General features: G+C 41.2%; 1 protein-coding gene across 1 annotated transcript; it reads left to right on the plus strand.

Moving 5' to 3' along the window:
- Nucleotides 1-4447: 4447 nt before the first annotated feature.
- Nucleotides 4448-17826, plus strand: LOC140576774 (protein LBH). Its single transcript, XM_072696379.1, has 4 exons — nt 4448-4699; nt 11147-11245; nt 14715-14880; nt 16698-17826. Exons 2-4 carry the CDS (start codon nt 11168-11170, stop codon nt 16748-16750), a joined length of 297 nt encoding a protein of 98 aa, XP_072552480.1. The 5' UTR covers nt 4448-4699; nt 11147-11167; the 3' UTR covers nt 16751-17826.
- The last annotated feature ends 1046 nt before the right edge of the window (nt 17827-18872 follow it).

Below are 18872 nucleotides of genomic sequence, written 5' to 3' on the forward strand. Positions count from 1 at the left end.
GCCTACACCTCCACACCCGCACAGATCAAAGCTCTGTTCTGAAGAATATAAAAAAGGGAACAAAAATTCAAAGAAAGTCAGAATGGAAGGTGCTTACACTAACCTCCTGCTTTCTGAGACCCCTGAGAGTCTGCTTCTTTTCAGACGGCTACTACCTTTATTAGGAACAGAAATGGGGTAAACGCCCGTTAGCCTGATTGTACATGTCTCTTATTACCTCTGTGTGCTCATTACATGGATCTTCAGCAGCTGCACTCAGATGACACCAACTGCCTGTGTTTAAAGATTTACATGCTCAGCAGTGTGTGTATGTGTGTGTGTATGTTAACAACACCTTTCCCTAGCAGCAACTGAGACACTGGAAAAAATGTACTTGCCAAGAGCCAAAGGTTTTCCATTTTCCATTTGGAACCTGGGAGGTGAGACGATCACTGGCTCTATGAATGGAAGCATCTCCTTTCTCTGGTTACTCCCAATGACATCAAGGCTGTGCCAGTGGCAACGTGAGCCACCCACAGTGTGACACTGACCCTGACATTTGACCTCTTGCCCTGGTTTCCACTGTGTGCGATCTTACTGTGTAACATGAGGAGCACGTATATGTGTGTGTGTGTGTGTTTGAGTGCAAGCATACGCACAAGTAACTTATTCCATGTGCAGTTTCATGTTAATAAAATCCCATAACAGGTCAGTTTATTGGATGTTTGTTGCACGTGTGTTGTATTAGAATATTCATGCAAATCTTACACTTTATCCAGGGGCGCTGCCAGGGATTTTTGGCCCAGTGTAATATATTTTTCCAAACAATTATAAATAAGCAGTTAATACAGTTTTTGGGGCCCCTGTCAGTCACAGGCACTTGTAGAATCTTCCCAACTTACCTTATGGTGCCCCTGACTTTAATGCAGTTACATTAACCAGGTTCTTTTTGAGCCTATGAATAATGCACAGTCCAGGCTGCAAATTCAGTGCTACTCTCTAGCCTTTAGGTAAATCTGGTTCTATTAGAATTCACTCTTTACTTTTTAATACAACTTCCTTTTACTTATATATATCTTGTTCAATATTTTGTGTTGAATTGTTTTTTTAATTACTTGACAGCTTTAATGTTTAGGTTTTTGTCTTGAATCCTTTTATGGAAACTTGTGACGTGACCTGCCAGTAGGCTTAGGGTGGTATAACAGTAATAATGTATACCACAATATGTCAAAATGATGCTAATATTTCAAAATTGACATAACAAGGCTGAGTAAGCTCATAGCCCATGTGCATTTAAGAGAGAGCTACAGGTTGGGGGCACTGTGGGGGCTCACTGAGTGGTGGTGACAAACCGTAACTGTGAGTTTTACAAACTAGTTGAGTCATTCCAGATAAAAGGAAGAGTAAGCCAACCTGCATGAACCTGTCAGCTAAATGTGCCTGAAAACAATCATACCCAGAGATAAAGGCATTGGACCTATAGATGCATTGTACCAGTTAATCTAGTGTTAGTTATGTGACAGCAACAACCAGAACATGTGCTTTGTCAGCTGTTAAGTTACTTCTAAGACCATTTACGTGACTTTGTGCTCTCAGATATGAGGCTCAGGTCATCTGAGCTTCAGTTAGCTGGAACAGTTATCTGGTGACAGGTCCAAACACTACATAACCTGTCGCATTACTGTTCTCTGTCACTCCAGCACCAGTCACAGAATTTTGCCCTCTCACACATGAGATTTTATCCTCAACACTTACGTCCATAGAGCAGCAGTTAGGCTAACCCTTCACATCTGAGTCATTATCATCTTAACCTTAATAAACAGTGTTTCTGTGAGCCAGACTTGAACATGACTTGAGCATTGAGAATGCCATTGTGCTGACTAAGCTAAGGCTAACCAGTTTCTCCTTCCTAATTTGCATCAGGTTAACATACACAGCTGTCAAACTGTGGAAATATTTGGAGAGAGTATGAAAAAAGTGAATACCGCCCAACCCAACCTGCCAGGCTCACAATCTGGTGTGGAATAACCCACAGAGCACTCTCCAGCCCTCAGCCTATCTGTTCACGGCTGTCTGAAGTTCTGCTGATTGGATTTTATAGAGCTCCAGGATCTGATTGGTAGAGTACATTTTTAAGTGTGAGTTTTAATCTTAGATAACATGCGCTTGCTAATTGTATTCAGAATGCAGAGAAACCAAACAGGTGTACATGAACAAAGGTGTAGGAAAAGGATGTCATGAAATACACATAGATGTGCATATACAGTGCTGTGACATTACAGACTAAACCTAATAGTGCATAAAAAACCTTGAGGGAACAAAAAACACAACAGTGTGATGGACATTTTATGCATTAACTAAGAAAACACATTCAACACCCAATCTCCTCTGTGTGAAAAAGTGATTGCCTGCAATAACTGGTTACAGCCCTTAGCAGCTGTAGTTATTAATTGGTGTCTCACGATGCCATGGAGAGATGTTGGCCCGCTCCTCTTTGCTGAACTGCTTCAGCTCAGTGACATTTGTAGGTCTTCGGGCATGAACTCTGTGTTTCAGGTTGTGCCTTGACTTTTAAAAGATTGGAAAGGCCTTTCTACAGCTCAAAAACATCTGCAACTCCAATGAAATATCACAACACACATAACTCTGACTCCAGTGTGAAGACAAAAAGGCTTTATGGTTTTATGGTGCAAAAACAAAGACTACCATCAACCAAGTGCAGACGTTTATCAAACTCATTTGCTAGACAAAATAGGCAATTTTCATCTATGACAAAAGACAAAGCAATTGCCTGCAGTAAGCCCATGTCTTGGGCGAACGCTCAGAAAACCAGAGTCCGGTACCACCACATATTCCCTAATGAGGAACCTTTAAGGAAAGAGACTTCTTGGCCAGAACCTCCTGGCAGACGTGAAAAAGGTAGGCCTTACCTGTAGCCAATTAGAAGCAAGATCATAGGATAGAACCATCTGGAGATTTCTTGCTGAAGGCCTATACCCAAAGGAGGGTCGATGAGGCAGCAGGCACAACATTTTAATAAAGTTCAGACTGGGCCTTTTAATAGTTCATTCCAAAATTTCTTATTATTTAATCATTTTTTTAAAAAAGAAAGAAAAAAACATTGTAAGGTAAACTTGCTAGTGGATCATTGCTTTGGATCATTGTCTTGTTGCATGACCCAACTGCACTTTATTTTCAGTTAATGGGCAGATGACCAGACATTATTTGGAAGAAATCTATGATACAGAGTATATAAAGAATATAATGTTACCTCAAGGTAACTTTTTTTTTAAATAAAAACATTTAAATGTTTTTTTTTTTTGATGTTATCTTACTTCTATAGCACCGCTGTTTTACTAAAGAACCTTTAAATAATCCTTTTTAAGAATCTTGGATTGTATGTCCAACAGGTCCTATGGCAATGGCTCAGGTAGGTGCTATAAACGTGGCTGCTCAGTCATGATATTACATGGTATGAGAATGTCCCATTTAATGAGTTAGCGGTCAGCGCTTTTTAGGCCCGTTGCCTAACCCGCCAGCCTGCCTCTTCCAACGTAACTCGATCAATAACAGTTTATTAAGAATTTATAACCCATTTAATTAAAAATGCATGACTGAGAATAAATCGTCCATGCACTGCAAGAGGTGTATGTGGTATAAAAGCAGAAGTAGTTCATTGAACTTTGCCTATTATTTTTGTCATAAAGACTGCAGAAGTGCAGCTGATAAACAGTGCAGCACAGTGCTCCTCTGACAAAGACACTTCACCATTTAAGCAGGCAACCAAACATTTAAGCATTCAAATGGTTCTACAGAGGACCAATGGTCAGGTTTTCTGACAGTCACCAATGTTTTCTTCTTTGGGGTTTGTTTAGTTTATAAGAACAATGGGTTTCACCGTTATACGAGCGGAGCTGGGATCAATTCTGCAGTTTAAAAACTCATGCATCTGATGTAGACTTTCTACAGTATTAGGACTTTTTTCTTAAGAACTAGTCAAATATGAAAATGACTTGAAAGATACTGGTGAACCAGGCTCATTTTCTTTATTGTTTTTGCTAAAGAACCTAAAGGACCACTTTTTTAAAGGTGTATTTAGATACTATAGAATAGTATGTTTAACTAGTCCAATCATACACTGAATGGTGATGGCTCAGGAAGGGGGTGGTGATGTAGCTGCTCATAGCTGGTCATATTATACAGTATGAGAATTTCCATAAGGTAACACTGTAGTAACGTGGAAGAACGATGTAGGGCCACTTTACCGTCATTTCTACGCCCTAATCTTTAGATTATTATTATTATTATTATTATTATTATTATTATTATCAAATCAGAGGTCCAACATGTTGCTAGTCATATCTCCCATGCTAATAATCCACCGTCTTGACACACACACACACACACACACACACACACACACACACACATCAGCTCGCGCACACGACACTCACTGGGTGTCACTCATTGGCTAAGCGAAAGCGTCGCTCGCACGCGCTCGTGTCTCTTGTGTCTCGGCTGCTGCGCGTGAAATTTCACTCGTTACCAAGTTTGCTGGGCGTACGGATCTACCGGGGAGCGCACACCGCCCACTGAGCACACCGCACACACTGAGCACACCGCACACACTGAGCACACCGCACACACTGCTCCAGCAGCGGCTCAGCGGACACGCACACGGCGGCTCGCACGAGGACACACTGCACTTCTGTAGAAGCAGGTAAGACCGGAGAGCCTCCAACACCCTCATCTCACAACGTAGACTCATTGACCTGCAGTCCCACTGGACACACAGGCTGTCCTCTACTTCTTTACAAGCTGAATGGAGACAGAATGGACCTTAACATTTTTATAAGTGGAAGTGTATTATTATAATAATTATTATTATAATTATTATTATTATAGATAAGGATTTCTATTTGGTTTTAAGGGACATAGCCATAACTGAAAGGCCTATTATTCTAAAACTGTAGCCTGGATGGTTACAAGGCATACATGGCATTTCTGGAAACCTTTAACAGTTTTATAACAGTGCGGTTAAACCATTGAGAGCCCTGTATTAAGCAAGATCGCTCAAGATATAATCATCAGGTGATATACTCGCATTTCCATTCCATCCATACCTGAGATGTCCACACCCAAACTGCCTTGGGTGCCTGACAGACCAACCAAGTTCAACCATCCTGTAAAATAGCCCACAGGTCGTACGTTACAGCGCCATTTACTGTATTCCTCACCCAGAAGACCTGTGTGGTTACAGCCCTACTCAGCTGAAAGTGTATCCGTTAAACAGGCGCAGAACATGCCGTAGACTGCTGCCAGTTAGATGTTTTTTTCCCCACTGCTGTGTTCTGTCATTGCAAGTACATGTTTTTTTTCACATTATGTAACATTTGAGATTGTGCTGTGGGTTTAATCTCTCATGGGGTAATATTAGGCTGGGGCTCGAACACGGAATCTCAAGTATGCTACAAAAGTATTACATCTCTCTGATGGAACGTTCCAGCTCCAGGAGATCAGATCCCTTATGAAGTGCCAGATTGTCTCGGCTGATGAAGGAGCTTGAGTTTGCAGCACTGTAGATAAATAAAGGTTCCTCGGAGCATTGCTGTAGAGGAACCACATCTGGTTCTTTAGGGAACCAAAAGTGGATCTTCTGTGGGATTGCTCATCTGCTGTGCCGCACTACTCACCTGACTTAGACAGCTCTGTTTGTGTGAATCATAGTCATTCCAGTATTGTTACCTGAGTCCAGAGAAGATAATGATAATGTTTAGCAATCTGAGAGGCGTCGTGTCCGAGCTCCTCATTGGCTGGCGGCAACAGAAGCACCAGTCAGGCCAGTATCCATCATTTCCCTAGATTTGAATAAGATTTTCCATATGGCTAGGAGGAGGGAGGATGGAGGAGGGAGGGGGGGGGGGTGAACTCTGTCCTTGGACCCAGCCATGTTCAATTATTCAGGAAACCATCTCTATTTTTTGCCTCCCGACTGTCGGGCCTTGCACAGCAACACCTCGGGGCACTTTTAATTGAAAGAAAACGGGCCTGTTTGTGGAAATCAGTCATTTCCTCTTCATTGTCCTGAGTGGTACCTTCCACCAGTTGCCACTTCCAGTAATGCAGACTTGGGAATCAGCTCCGGGGGACCGCTCAGCGCTCACAGACACCGATACACAAGGCTCAGACACAGCATGCAATGGATGCGTGTGTGCGGTTGATGTAACGGTTCCTGCCCACGTACACAGACACACGGACCCACAGACAGACAGACGCACAGAAGCACAAAAGCCTACACTTGGGCTATCTGTCCTCTGTGGATAAATTAACACGTCCACTGTCTTTAGGAGTTGCCCCTCTGAAAATATTTTGATGAGCAAATGAAGGCTTTGTGCGGCCGCCCACAGAGGCAGCCTTTGACTGCGCCTTTGTCCCGCTATAAATGGCACCAAACACACGCATGGCCCTTTGATCCCTCACTCAAGGGCGCTTTGTCTCTGCCGCTCAAATTTACCGATGAAAAGGCCTGTATGCTAACAAGGGCCCCCGGTGCCCGCCGAGCGAGCTACATTTGTGTTGGCCACTGTGATCATCATAACAAGCATGAATAATTAGTCCATTCTACAATCCGCGGAGAGCACAAACAACTCTGCCTCTCTCTCTCTCTCTCTCTCTCTCTCTCTCTCTCTGTATCTCTCTGTCTTTCTTTTATCCGTACAGGTCGTTCTGCCACTGCGGCAGATAAATTTGAATAGTGCTTTTAGTGTAAAGTTTTTTGTTGTTTTTTTTCCTTCCTCTTCTTCATCACAGTGGCCTGTTGTTCTTCTTGCTGTGGTGTTACGGCTTTGTTTCATGGAAGGAGCCAGACCATGTTAAGGTCGTAGGAGGCAGCTTTTTTTCCCAGGGTCCTTTAATCTCTTTTGCTTTATATTACTGCTCTTTTACCTCTCTCTTTCATCTACCCACTCACTCACTGCACCTCTCCTCCCCAACTCCCCAGTTTCAGTCTCTCTCTCTCTCTCTCTCGCTGCCTGTCTATCTCTCTCTCTCTCTCTCTCTCTTTCTGTCTCTCCCCGAGTGAACTAAGCATATTGACACTTGTATCACAAGCTGCAGAGCCAGGATCAGTGAGGAGTTTTCTCGATAGAAAATCTCTTAAAGAGGAACTCATCTGCTGGGGCATTGCATTGTCTCACCTGTCACCTCTCGGGGCTTATGGGAAGCTTATGGGCTCAGCGCGTCAAAGCCCATGACATGCTACTGTGGCCTCCTCGCTCGCCTTATCTCAGATCAGCGCTCCCGTTAAGAGACAGCCGTTGTACATGTAAATGCCGAGCTGATAACAGGTCTGCAGTCTGATGCGTGTGTGCAACGCGGAGGCAGCATTTGTTTACACCTGAGATTAGGCCAGCACGATGGTCAAAGAGCGTGTGTGCTGCAGTCAGCAAAGTCAGTGGTTGAATTATTTAAAAAAAAAGATTCGAAGGGGGTGGTGATTCAAATGTCGGCAGAGGTCATTATGGTTATGACTTTTATGAGGAAAAGGGCCTTTTCAGATATTTCTGGTCTTACACTGTCATTAGTATGTTCTTTTTTAGATGATATTGAGCAAAATGTGAGTTCTATGTAATATTACAGTAATTAGGCTTTCACAATGAAAAGTAAAGAAAACTGAGGGAGCAGTTCGGGGTCAGTGGAATAGGGTGGTGCCACTAGGACACCTAAAATCTTGATTGGGCCTCAAAGATAATTCAAAGAAAGTTTCTAAACGTTCTTAAAATCTTAATCCTAACAATTTGAATGAATTAATTGAAGTAATGTTTCAAATATCAAAGACCTTAAGTATTTGGACGGTGACGCAGTTTTTGTAATTTTCCCTCTCTACACCATTTCAGTGGGTTTGAAGTGAAGCCATTAAGATGGGATTGAAGTGTAGATGTTTAGCTTTAGTTTAAGGAGTTTAAGACTTAGCAATTACACACAAAGGACAACAGTTCTTCCATTTTCACAGGATCAAATATAATTGGCCAAACTAAAAGAATTGTAAATATACAAATTATTTTTGATATTTGGATACAAATCTATTGCAGTCAATGAATTGATTTTTGGGTCCTACTGCCTTCAGTTTTGTCTTCAGTTAGTGAAAATGCTCCGCTGGTCATGAGACTAACTTAACCAGTTAAGAATATTCCATTCGTTTGCCTTAAGAAGCTTCTGGATTTCTTTCATGGTGTGTTTTAAATGATCTATCTGCAGTGTGATGTGACTTGCTATTGGTTTTGCAGCATTTGACTGGATCTGAGCAGAAAGTAGAGCTCTATACACTTCAGAATTCATCCTACTATCAGAGGCAATATCATCAATAATCACCAGTGGCCTAGTTCCATTGGCAGCCTCTCAAGCCCATACCATAACAGTGCCTCCACCATGTTTGACAGGTTATGTGGTATGCTTAAGCCCTTCCTTTCCTTTTCCATATTCTTTTTTTCCATAATTCTGGTAAAAACACTATCTCGGTTCATCTAAGCAAAGTATATCAGCAGGTTTTTTTAAGCTGTTTTCTAGCAAAGTCTTTGCTGATTCTGAGTGTTACCAGTGGTTTGCGTCTTCAAGTAAACCCTCTGTATTTACACTCATGAAGGCATCTATTGATCATAGACTTGACAGTGATATGCTTACTTCTTAGAGAGTGCTGAAAGATGTTGAAAGGGTTTTTTATTTTTTGGAAAGAATTCTTTCAAAAATGTCAGTTATCCTCTTTGGTCTCAGCTTGCATATGAGTTCCCTCTTTTTAGGAATGTACCAAACAGTTAATTTGGAAACTCCCCAAATTCCTGTAGTCTAAAGTAGTCTAAACACCTAGCATGATGTTAAATGCTAGTTGTTGAGCGCTATGTCTTGAGAGCATTGAGAGCAACTTAGTAGAGAATTGTTTTTTATTTCTTAAAATAAATTTTCATAGTGTAGATGTGAAGCACCTCATGGCTTGTAACTCATTCACACACTCTCTCACTCATTCATGTTTAGCAGGCTGAAGCTTCTCCACATGGTAATATTAGTATTTAAATAGCTTTTCTTGCTTTGCATTACTGACACTGTGTGTCCTTGTTTTTGCATTGGAGCACCTCCCTTTTACCTACGCACACTTTTTCCCATCATAACTTGCTGGCTTGACACAAACAACTTCCAGTGCATCTAAGACAAACTGGGGTGTACGTGTGGATGAAATACAGAGGTTACATGTCAGGAATATCACATGACATTTATTAAATGCTATATATATTATAGCTGTATAAGAAAATTATTACAATCACAGTTATCCAAAAGAGGCATTATTGAAAGTCTGCATAGGACTTTTCCAAGGGTGATGACTTGGCATCCCCTGCCATTTCTCTTCGGATTGAATCCTGTGTTATTTTATTGACATATGCAATAAATTATTACAATAAATATACCATGCAAATATGAATTATAATATAACAGATTTATTTAATCGTTTAGAAAAAGTTTAAAGTTTCCAAGCCGCATATCCTTTTATCAAGTTAGTTTAAATGCAAAAATGCCTCACAGCCAGGACCTGCCTTCTCTTCTCTAGGAAAGATGAGGTTTCAGACTGACAGGAAATGATCTGTCTCAGTGGATGAAATACCACCCTACATTTACTCTACATGATTATGCAGGACTGTATGGGAAATACTCAGTTTTTTCCAAGACTTAACCAATGGCGATTTAAACAACAACCGCAGCACATATTTAATATATACAAATATATAACTCAAACTGCACTTTTACACGCATTTAGATCAAATGACCTAAATGGCCTAGCGTCTAGACAGGCTATCCTTCAGCGTGCTGAGCAAAATATGTTTAAATGCTGATGGGCAGCTTGAGGTTTATGTATGTACAGAGCCTAACTGATCCATTCACACCCAGAAAGGTTCTAAAACACCTCTCTTTACTTTGGGAGTGCCTTCCATCTTCCAGCACTGACTGTCCATCCGAGCAGCTCTCACAGAGGCTAAAAGCAGCTGTAACTAGCGACACATCATACCTATTTCATCATGGGCCATTCAGCTGGACCATCAGCCGCTCCACTTTTCATTTCTGACACACATAACCGCATCACATAGATTCACATCACTGCCATCTGAGAGGAACTAGTGTTGGGAACATGCTCTCATCAGCTGATTATTTATTTATTTATTTATTTAGTTGTTCCGTATCCCATTTTCCATATCCATTTATTCTGGCTTAGCTCATGGATCACATCAGCACACACTTCTGCAGCTCTAATAGTTTAATTTGATCTTTTGTAATGATTATTTGTGTTCAAATGAAAAATAAAATTCAGTACATTGATACTGATGATGATGAGCTTAAAAGGACTGGTTTCTCTGACCTCTATTAGGCTGAATCTTGGTGTAAACAGGAATTTGAATTATGAGACACGACTTAATATCCCAGTTTAGTCAGAGACTAGACTTAATGATGGCCCATAGATTTAGCTTTAAACCACATCATTAAACTCCACAGACCAGGCCTTCGATTTAACGCTGCTCTTAACTTTGTTACTGAATGTGGAACCTACAGAAGCTTCTGTGCCATATTCTGGGTTTCAATCTGGGCTGAAGAAAACAGTCTATCCTAGTTATTTTGAAAGGAAGTATTTGAGTGTTTTGAAACGTTCCCCCAAAAAGATCAGGGATGATGTCCATAAACCAAACTGCCCTCTTTCTTTGCTCTGATTTCTGAAGCTGAGACCAAAAATATCTTCCTCTCCGGATCGGCTCAGGCGAAACTGTTCACTACATTTGAAATGTATTCTCCTGGACAACTTTTGGGCTCTGTAGCTGTCAGCAGGCTTGATACTGTGCATGCGTCATTTCAATTCCTAATTAATAGTAAATAAGCAGCAGTCAAGCAAACCGTGGCAATCCACTGGCCTGAAGGATGTGGAGGCTGGAAGGAATCCTTTTAGCTGGTGGCACTTATTTAGAAAGGAGGAAATAACCCAGCTGTGGTTAGTTCAGGAGGCTGGTCTGAATCAGGCTCTGGCACATTCATAGGCAAATGAGAGCATGGGTGTATGGGCTATGCTCTCTGACACTAAATACTCTGGGCTGGTGAGGGAGCGGTGTTCACTATATTTATTTGTTTCCTATTTCAGGTTCTTTAGGTGCAGGACATTATGACGGAGGTGATGAACACCTGTGAGTCGGCAGTGGGGGACTACGGAGCATCTGGAGACCAAAACATCTCTTTTCAGGTGAACTGTTTAGGCTAGTTCAGTTTTCTGTGGCTTTTAAGTCATTACTGATCAGATTTGTGACCCAGCATTTGGCTTTTTCAGTCTTGGGGAGTGAATGACCATGTAATGATTTATTTAACCAGAAGCTCCATCGGTTTTAAGAGGTCTAAACATATTTTTTTATATGTTTTTAATTTTTGCTCTAACCCCATACATACTCTCCCCCATCACATGCATTGCTCCCAACACTGGGAGGGTGAAGACCAACACGCGCCTCCTCCGACCCGTGCGTGGCTAGCCAATGCATCTTTTTCCGGCGCACTCAGAGGAAAGCTATGTGTACCAGGCTCTGATGCATCAGCCAGCAAATGCCAGTGCCAGCCAGCATTGCACAATAGTCATGTGGGGAGAAAGTGCCATCTACCCACTCTGGAAAGAGCAAGGCTAGCAGCGATCCTCTGGTCATAGTGACTGCACCTTATCTAAAACTGGCTAGATCTCAGTCTAAAACTGATCTAGCTAAAGTGCTTGTCACAGCATGAATTACACAGGAAAGGTGCTCGACCATTCAATCTAAATGCATTACTTCCTGTTGCAGCAATCTAGGTTGATTCCACTAAAAAGATAATTAGATTGAAGCACTGCTGAATAAATCCACTTACTTTTAAGTAACTTTTAACTACTTACGTGATGTTATTATCTCTTCTTTTTTTACAGTCTATTTCTTTAGGTTGCTCTTTACCGCATAAAGTAAATCATTTTGTGACTTACTAATTGACTAAAGGTTTCTTCAGAGCAGTCAGTTTACAATATTGTTTTCTTCTGGTGAACACCTTCATACAGAGAAAATTCAATCCACATCAGTGTATTATCCTGCCTCAGCGAGGACAATGTAAAAATGAGTGTAGTTGTGTAGTTTGTAGGTTTACAGGGTAGTTGGTGAAGGTGCTGGATATGATTCTGGAGAACGACTCTTGATATATAAAACTCCACTGCAAAACACACCTTTTCAGGGCTCATGTAGAAGCTCCTCGCAGGTTCATGTGGCTAAAAAAACATTGCAAGTATTGTATTATAAAATACCGTAATGAAATTGCAAGTAATTAGCTTGGTTAGCATTAGCAATTCTCTTGCTACCATTGTTGCTGCTAAGTGAACCAGCTGGAATTATCTATCACAAACAGTCTCAAACCAGACTAAGTAATATCTCAGTTCTGAGCTATTTCAGTTAAACAGCAAACATAAGTCAGTGTGACCACCTATCCAGCAGAAATAGAGCTACAGCCTCTTCCCTTTTCATGTCTTTCAATGTTCAGAGGTCTCTCCACCGTCCAAACGCATCACCACACATGTTTCCACATGCTCTTTTCCTTTTCGGCTGTTTCTCGGCCATCTCTCCTTTACAATGCATGTAGTTCAACACAAAGCATGCTCCCCTGCCCCTCCCCTTTCCTTGTCCTGTGCAGAGGCATGAACGCCCCCTGTTGCTGATTGGCAGGAATAGTGTATATTGTTTATATAGGAATAGTGTATATTACTTGACCTGAGCTACTGTTTTTTTTGTATATTGCACCTTAAATATAAAGGTTTTTTTATTTCAGTTTGTAGAATGTTGGATCTCATATTTCATATTATCATCATCATTATCACAAACAGGATCAAATCAAATCAAATCAAATCAAATTTTATTTGTCACATACATAGTCATACACAGTATAACTTGCAGTGAAATGCTTTTTTGACAGTCTGCTCACATCAAGCTATACAATAAAAATCTACATTTAAACTTAACTAAACCTTAACTTAATGAAGTAAAGTGCAAAAGTGCAAAATAAAAATAAAAATAAAAATGAAGAAAATAAAAATAGAATAAGTTACATTTAAGTTAAAGAATAGAATATAAAAATGAAAATATAGAAATATAAGCAAAAAAAAGTACAGAATACAAATATACAAATATATATACAGACAGAGATGAAATAGTGAGAGACTTGAAAGGTCACAGTCTTTTCAGGAAATTATCATCATTACCTTTTTTGTGCTCGCGTGCATGGATGAACATTGCCAATACATGCAGGCTGACTAGACTGCCCCCCTCCCTGTTTCTTTAGTGATGACAGCCAACGTTCGACCAATTTGCCATTCTGTACTCAGTAAAAACACTGAATTTGAACATTGTAAAATTAGAGCAAGAGCAAAAGTTGATTTTTTAGTGTTTTGAGGTTTGAATTAATTTCAGATTTAAAAAAAAATCATTTTAAATAAAAAAAATTCTAAAGAACTCCAAATGCTTGTTAACACATGAAGTAATATTTTACGTTGAACTTATAAACCATTTTTTAGAGAACACAAGTGTATACAGTCAGAGAGACTGCTGACCCATGACTAACCTGCAAGAACACCCACATACACACTGCACACTAACACACGACCACAGACCATGCTCTATGAGTTGTGAGGTGTCTCCATTGCCTCTTTCCTTTTCTCATCTCTGCTCCGCCAGCGTCTCGGGGGACGTCTGACAGGTGTAAATGTCCCACCATTGCTCTCTGTCGACAGGATCTATTTCTGACTGCACCTCCATCACTTCAGCCTGATTGCTGTCCCTTTCATTTTGCTCTCATTGCCCCTAAAAGCCAATCTGATGTCTTCTTCTCGCTCATAAAGACCAGATGAATTCAGATTGCTCCCAGACAGCTTCGGGAGAGACTTGAAAGGTCACAGTCTTTTCAGGAAATTATCATCATTACCTTTTTTGTGCTCGCGTGCATGGATGAACATTGCCAATACATGCAGGCTGACTAGACTGCCCCCCTCCCTGTTTCTTTAGTGATGACAGCCAATGTTCGACCAATTTGCCATTCTGTACTCGCTCCTATGGCTCGCCACAGTCTCTTGACCCTCTCCTGTTTCCCTACATCTCTCTCTCTCTCTGTCTCTCCACATCATCTCCATCAACTCCACAAGTGCACTTTAGAAATAATCATACATGACGCAAGTCACGTCTTGCTCTCCTGAACTCTAAACCGAGCAGTGGCGTGGTAGAAGGGCCCATGCATGGCGTGAGGTGAATGCCAGATGCTCCATTATTGAAGTCCCATCCTGCAGCTCTTAATGGAGCCTTTGGAGTAGCACACTGCAGGGAACAGTCAGTAAACATGTGTTTATTCTTATCCCAAGCGATCGCCTGGGCAACAGACTCTCTGATTGGCCATGATGGACGTGCATAGATAGTCGAAGCAGAGTGCTGAACTCTTCAGGGCTGAATACGGATCGCAATTGCCTTAAGCCTGTTAATTTGCTTCAAGAGCTTTCAGCAGTGTTTGTATGCCCCCATGCTCTAATGAGATCTCGTTGCTTTAAGCCCTTTGATAATCTGGGTGGATATTTTGGAGAAATGTGCCTATGATCCAATTGATCTTGCACGCATGAAAACAAGCCACGAGTCAAGAACGGCTCTGTGAAACAAGTGACTACTGTGTTCCAGATTTTTCCAGACTCTCACGAGCGTTACCCTAAGCTGTCCAAGCGCTTGCCGTCCATCGTGGTGGAGCCCACTGAAAGCGGGGAGGTGGAGAGTGGGGAGTTGCGGTGGCCTCCAGATGACCTGAGCCCTACAGATGAAAGCAGAGATGCCCAGGCCCAGAAAGCAGGTGAGAACCTCCAGTGCACCTGTTTCTGCTGTCCAGAGCAGAGTAAGATCTGTTTGAAGTGAGAGTGAGGTCTGCTTGATTTGGATGCCACATAAAGATGACAGTACACTTTGGAAGACAATAAAACCAAATTTGGTTCCCTAATGAAATATTCAATGTTTAAACTCAGTGAAAACCAAAAAAGTGTAAAGTGGTTCTTCGGAGGCATTTCATTCAGGGTGGAAACAGAAAAACTGTACTTAAGTGAAAGTTTGAGGGCCATGCCAAAATCATTCACGATGCATGCAGCTAATATATACTTTATATACTAATGCTAATATATACTGAAATTTAAAAAGTCCGTTTTAATCATATGCCAATATGAAAAGTAAAAAGTAAATAAATCTACGTTTATTTTGTTGGTGTGAAATCCAGTGACCTTTTAGTTAGTACTGGTTCTAACCCAGTTCTGGATAGGTTATTGTTTCCCAATCCCGAAGTCCAGGCCCTTTTTCTAAGACTACCCCTCTTACACAATGGCCCTCTGAAGGTTAAGGCTAGCCTGTGCTTCTTACACAGCATCATTGGACAGCTTTACACACTTGTAGGAGAACGCTTTTTGTTTTACACTTGGTTAGATCTTTTAATAAAAACATTAGAACATTAGAAACAGAATTACAGCTCATCTCTACAAGTTTGTTTGGAACTGAAATATTTCGCTACACGCTCATTCTGAAACCTAGTGGTAGACTCTGTTCAAGTCAACTGTGTGCAGTCATGCGAGCAGTTTTGCTGTGATTATGTAGGCAAATAAACATGTTTTCGTTCATATTGCTGGTTTCAGTTCCCTTAAAATACACAAATTATCATTTATATTATTTACATATAAACAGAGAGGCACAAATGAGGACATATGAGGAGATTATCAGGTAAAATGCCCATGTGGGGCCTGTATGGGTAGCCCAACTGAGAACCAGAAGGTTTTGTCCTCAGGTTCCATGTTGGCCACACATATGCATGTCCACCAGGGTCAGTGACCAGGAGGAAATTTGGGAAGCCCAACTGGGTGCAAATAAAAAGGCACCTGGAACTCGCCTAGCCCATCCATGTGAGGCCCACTTAAGCATGGTGGAGTTATTAGCCTATACATCACAAAAATTATTTGTGAAACCTTAGCATAACATTACTTTTCCCTGTTGTACAGCAACTTAGAATGATGATAATGTTAGCAACCGCTTTACATTCATTGATACTATCCGGTAATAAATTTCGATTCAATTGTGCATAAGAGACCCAGTTTGAGCTCACCCACAAAATTGTGAGTGAGCTAAACAGAAGAAACCCAAAGGACAAAATACTACAACATGACCAATACAACAGACATGCCTTAAATTAAATAATGCATATACACAGTATAAGAGCATGAGCATAACACTTTCTGATTATGTTAAATAACGTTCCTGACTGGTTGCAGGGGGTCAGAAGGGCACCTTAAGTCTATTTGGCGCAATTCAAATTCTGCACACAGCTAATTTCAAACCTACAATCAAACTCACATTCAGCTGGTGCAACTGACTTTTGGAATTTGTAATTCCAAAATAATGCCTAAGTGCAATACTCCAGTACAATCGCTCAAGGATTTCCCACCCCTGATCTCTCCGAAGGACCCTTCTGGCACGTTCATGTGTACGTAACAAGCTGTCCAGCTCCGAGCATGCTCAAACAGGCAGAGCACGTGCTAATGCTAACTGCCGTGACATTTAACAAAGGCCACATTAAGGTACGAGTGACTTGTTAATGTGAGATCAGTAACAGTGTGGAAATGGAATGCCTTTCAGGTGAAGAGCCGACGGCGGAGGTTGAGGAGGCTGGCGGAGTGACAGCGAACTGATGGTCAGTAGCTGGCACCAATCCAACCTAATACTGTGAATGTCTTCGTGATGGACAAGAGCGTGAGCAGGAGGCTCCAACAGTTAGGTCTGACTACAGTATCACCCGCACTAGAGCCACCCACCTGTCGACAGACCTCCAATCCAGTAAGAGGAAGCAGAGGCCTGGGAGACTGTCTTTGCTGAAATAACTCACGTGCCAAACTCTAGTGGTAGCCAGCTACTGTGATTGAGTTGTACATTCTTTTTTTCCCCCATAACCATAACCATTCATCTACAATATTCTCAATAGACTTCATTTGTGCCTGGTTTTTAAATGATGTATCCACCTTGAGGTAGCGTATGTATTTATTTGCTTGGGACCAAAGTCTTACACAATCGACCCTATTGCCCTATATGACCTTCCACGCCCACTAGTCGCACAGCTTATGATTTGATGTGTAATGTAGAAATCTAATATATGTCATATGATGAATTTCAAGCAATGTAGGCATGTAGTTCATCTACAATAGTGCTTCTTCACAAATGTAGATTATTACTATCAATATGTACAGTAGATTATATTTTACAATGTGTTTTCAGAGCCGTTGTAACATAGCATTACGATATTTCTAAACCATGTTTCTCAGTGGTTCTTATATTTGCGCATATATTGCCATCTACATTGTACTATTTTTTTTTTTGTTCTATGTAACACATTATTTCTTTGGCTGCTTGTGTTTTTTAGGTCATGGTTAAAGTAACTGTCTACAGTCACAGAGATTAACAAATTTAATTTACACTATTTTTCAGTTTTACAAACATCTGAGTTATTCTAATTTAGCATATTATTCTGCAGTCACATTCGCCAACTGTCAAAATCCAAGAAAGAAAAAAAAACCTCTGGATCTCTGGATTGTACCAGTTAAATAACCTTAACCTATCCACTCGATATGCCACGAATGTCCTGTTTATGTTCAAACTTATGTTATGAAAACAAAGCACCTTGCCTAGATGTCTGGAAGCTATGATAGCTGATCACTTTCTACTGAGGTGCTTACTACCTTGGTCTGACCACTTATTAAAGGCACATATGCTACGACATGTCTGCGCCTTTCTGGGGACAGATGTCAGGTGTTAGCTGAAGAGGCTCTCTGACGAAGATAGTGTTGACACAAGCAGTGAGTTTGGCTGTTTGTACCCATCAGCAGGTGTCATGCTCTTTGTGGACAAAGTCTGCCAGGTTTTCCCCTCACAGCCAAAATGGCTGCCCTCACTACTGCCATGCAGACTGAATTTGAAATCATTCAGAGTGTGCTATTTACCAGAGTCCCAGGCAGTGAACCAAAATGGGTTATTACCTATTTAATAACTGTTAGGGTCTGGTTTGATGGTGTCCTTTTTTTTAAACCAAGCCAACGTTGGAGAACTCCAGCACCAACTAAAGTCGACTGATGATCATCTTCTGGGAATTCAAAGAATAGTCCCTTCAAATATTTGTTCAAATCTGACTTCAGTGGTCATGTCTCTTCTGGTACAGATATTATTTCCAAATATTTATTGAGATTGGTTTGAATTTAAACATTAAGGTTTTATGGATATTGGCTAGCATTTGTTGCTACTTTCATATTTCTCCCTACTTTATTCTGTCACTGATGTTATTACATCAGTCCTTTTATCAAGCACGCTTCTCATTAGTCTTTGTTGCTGGTGTTGTTGGCAGCAATGTTCACAAGGTCTATGAAAACATCATCAGAAAAATCATTAGACAGCCTGGGGGGCAGTGGTGGCTCAGCGGTTAGAGCGCCGAGATATTGATAACAGGGTTGTGGGTTCGATTCCCGGGCTCGGCAAGCTGCCACTGTTGGGCCCTTGAGCAAGGCCCTTTACCCTCTCTGCTCCCCGGGCGCTGGAGTTGGCTGCCCACCGCTCTGGGTGTGTGTGTGTGTACTCACTGCCCCTAACACATGTGTGTGTGTGTGTGTGTGTGTGTGTGTGTGAGTGTGTGTTCACTACCAGATGGGTTAAATGCGGAGGACACATTTCGCTGTACAGTGTACACTGTACAGTGACAAATACGTGCACCTTTACCTTTAAAGTTTTTCCATAATAAAATAAAGTTTAAAGTTTAAAGTGATAAAATGT

Source organism: Salminus brasiliensis, chromosome 1 (assembly GCF_030463535.1).
Source record: "Salminus brasiliensis chromosome 1, fSalBra1.hap2, whole genome shotgun sequence".
Lineage (NCBI taxonomy): Eukaryota > Metazoa > Chordata > Actinopteri > Characiformes > Bryconidae > Salminus > Salminus brasiliensis.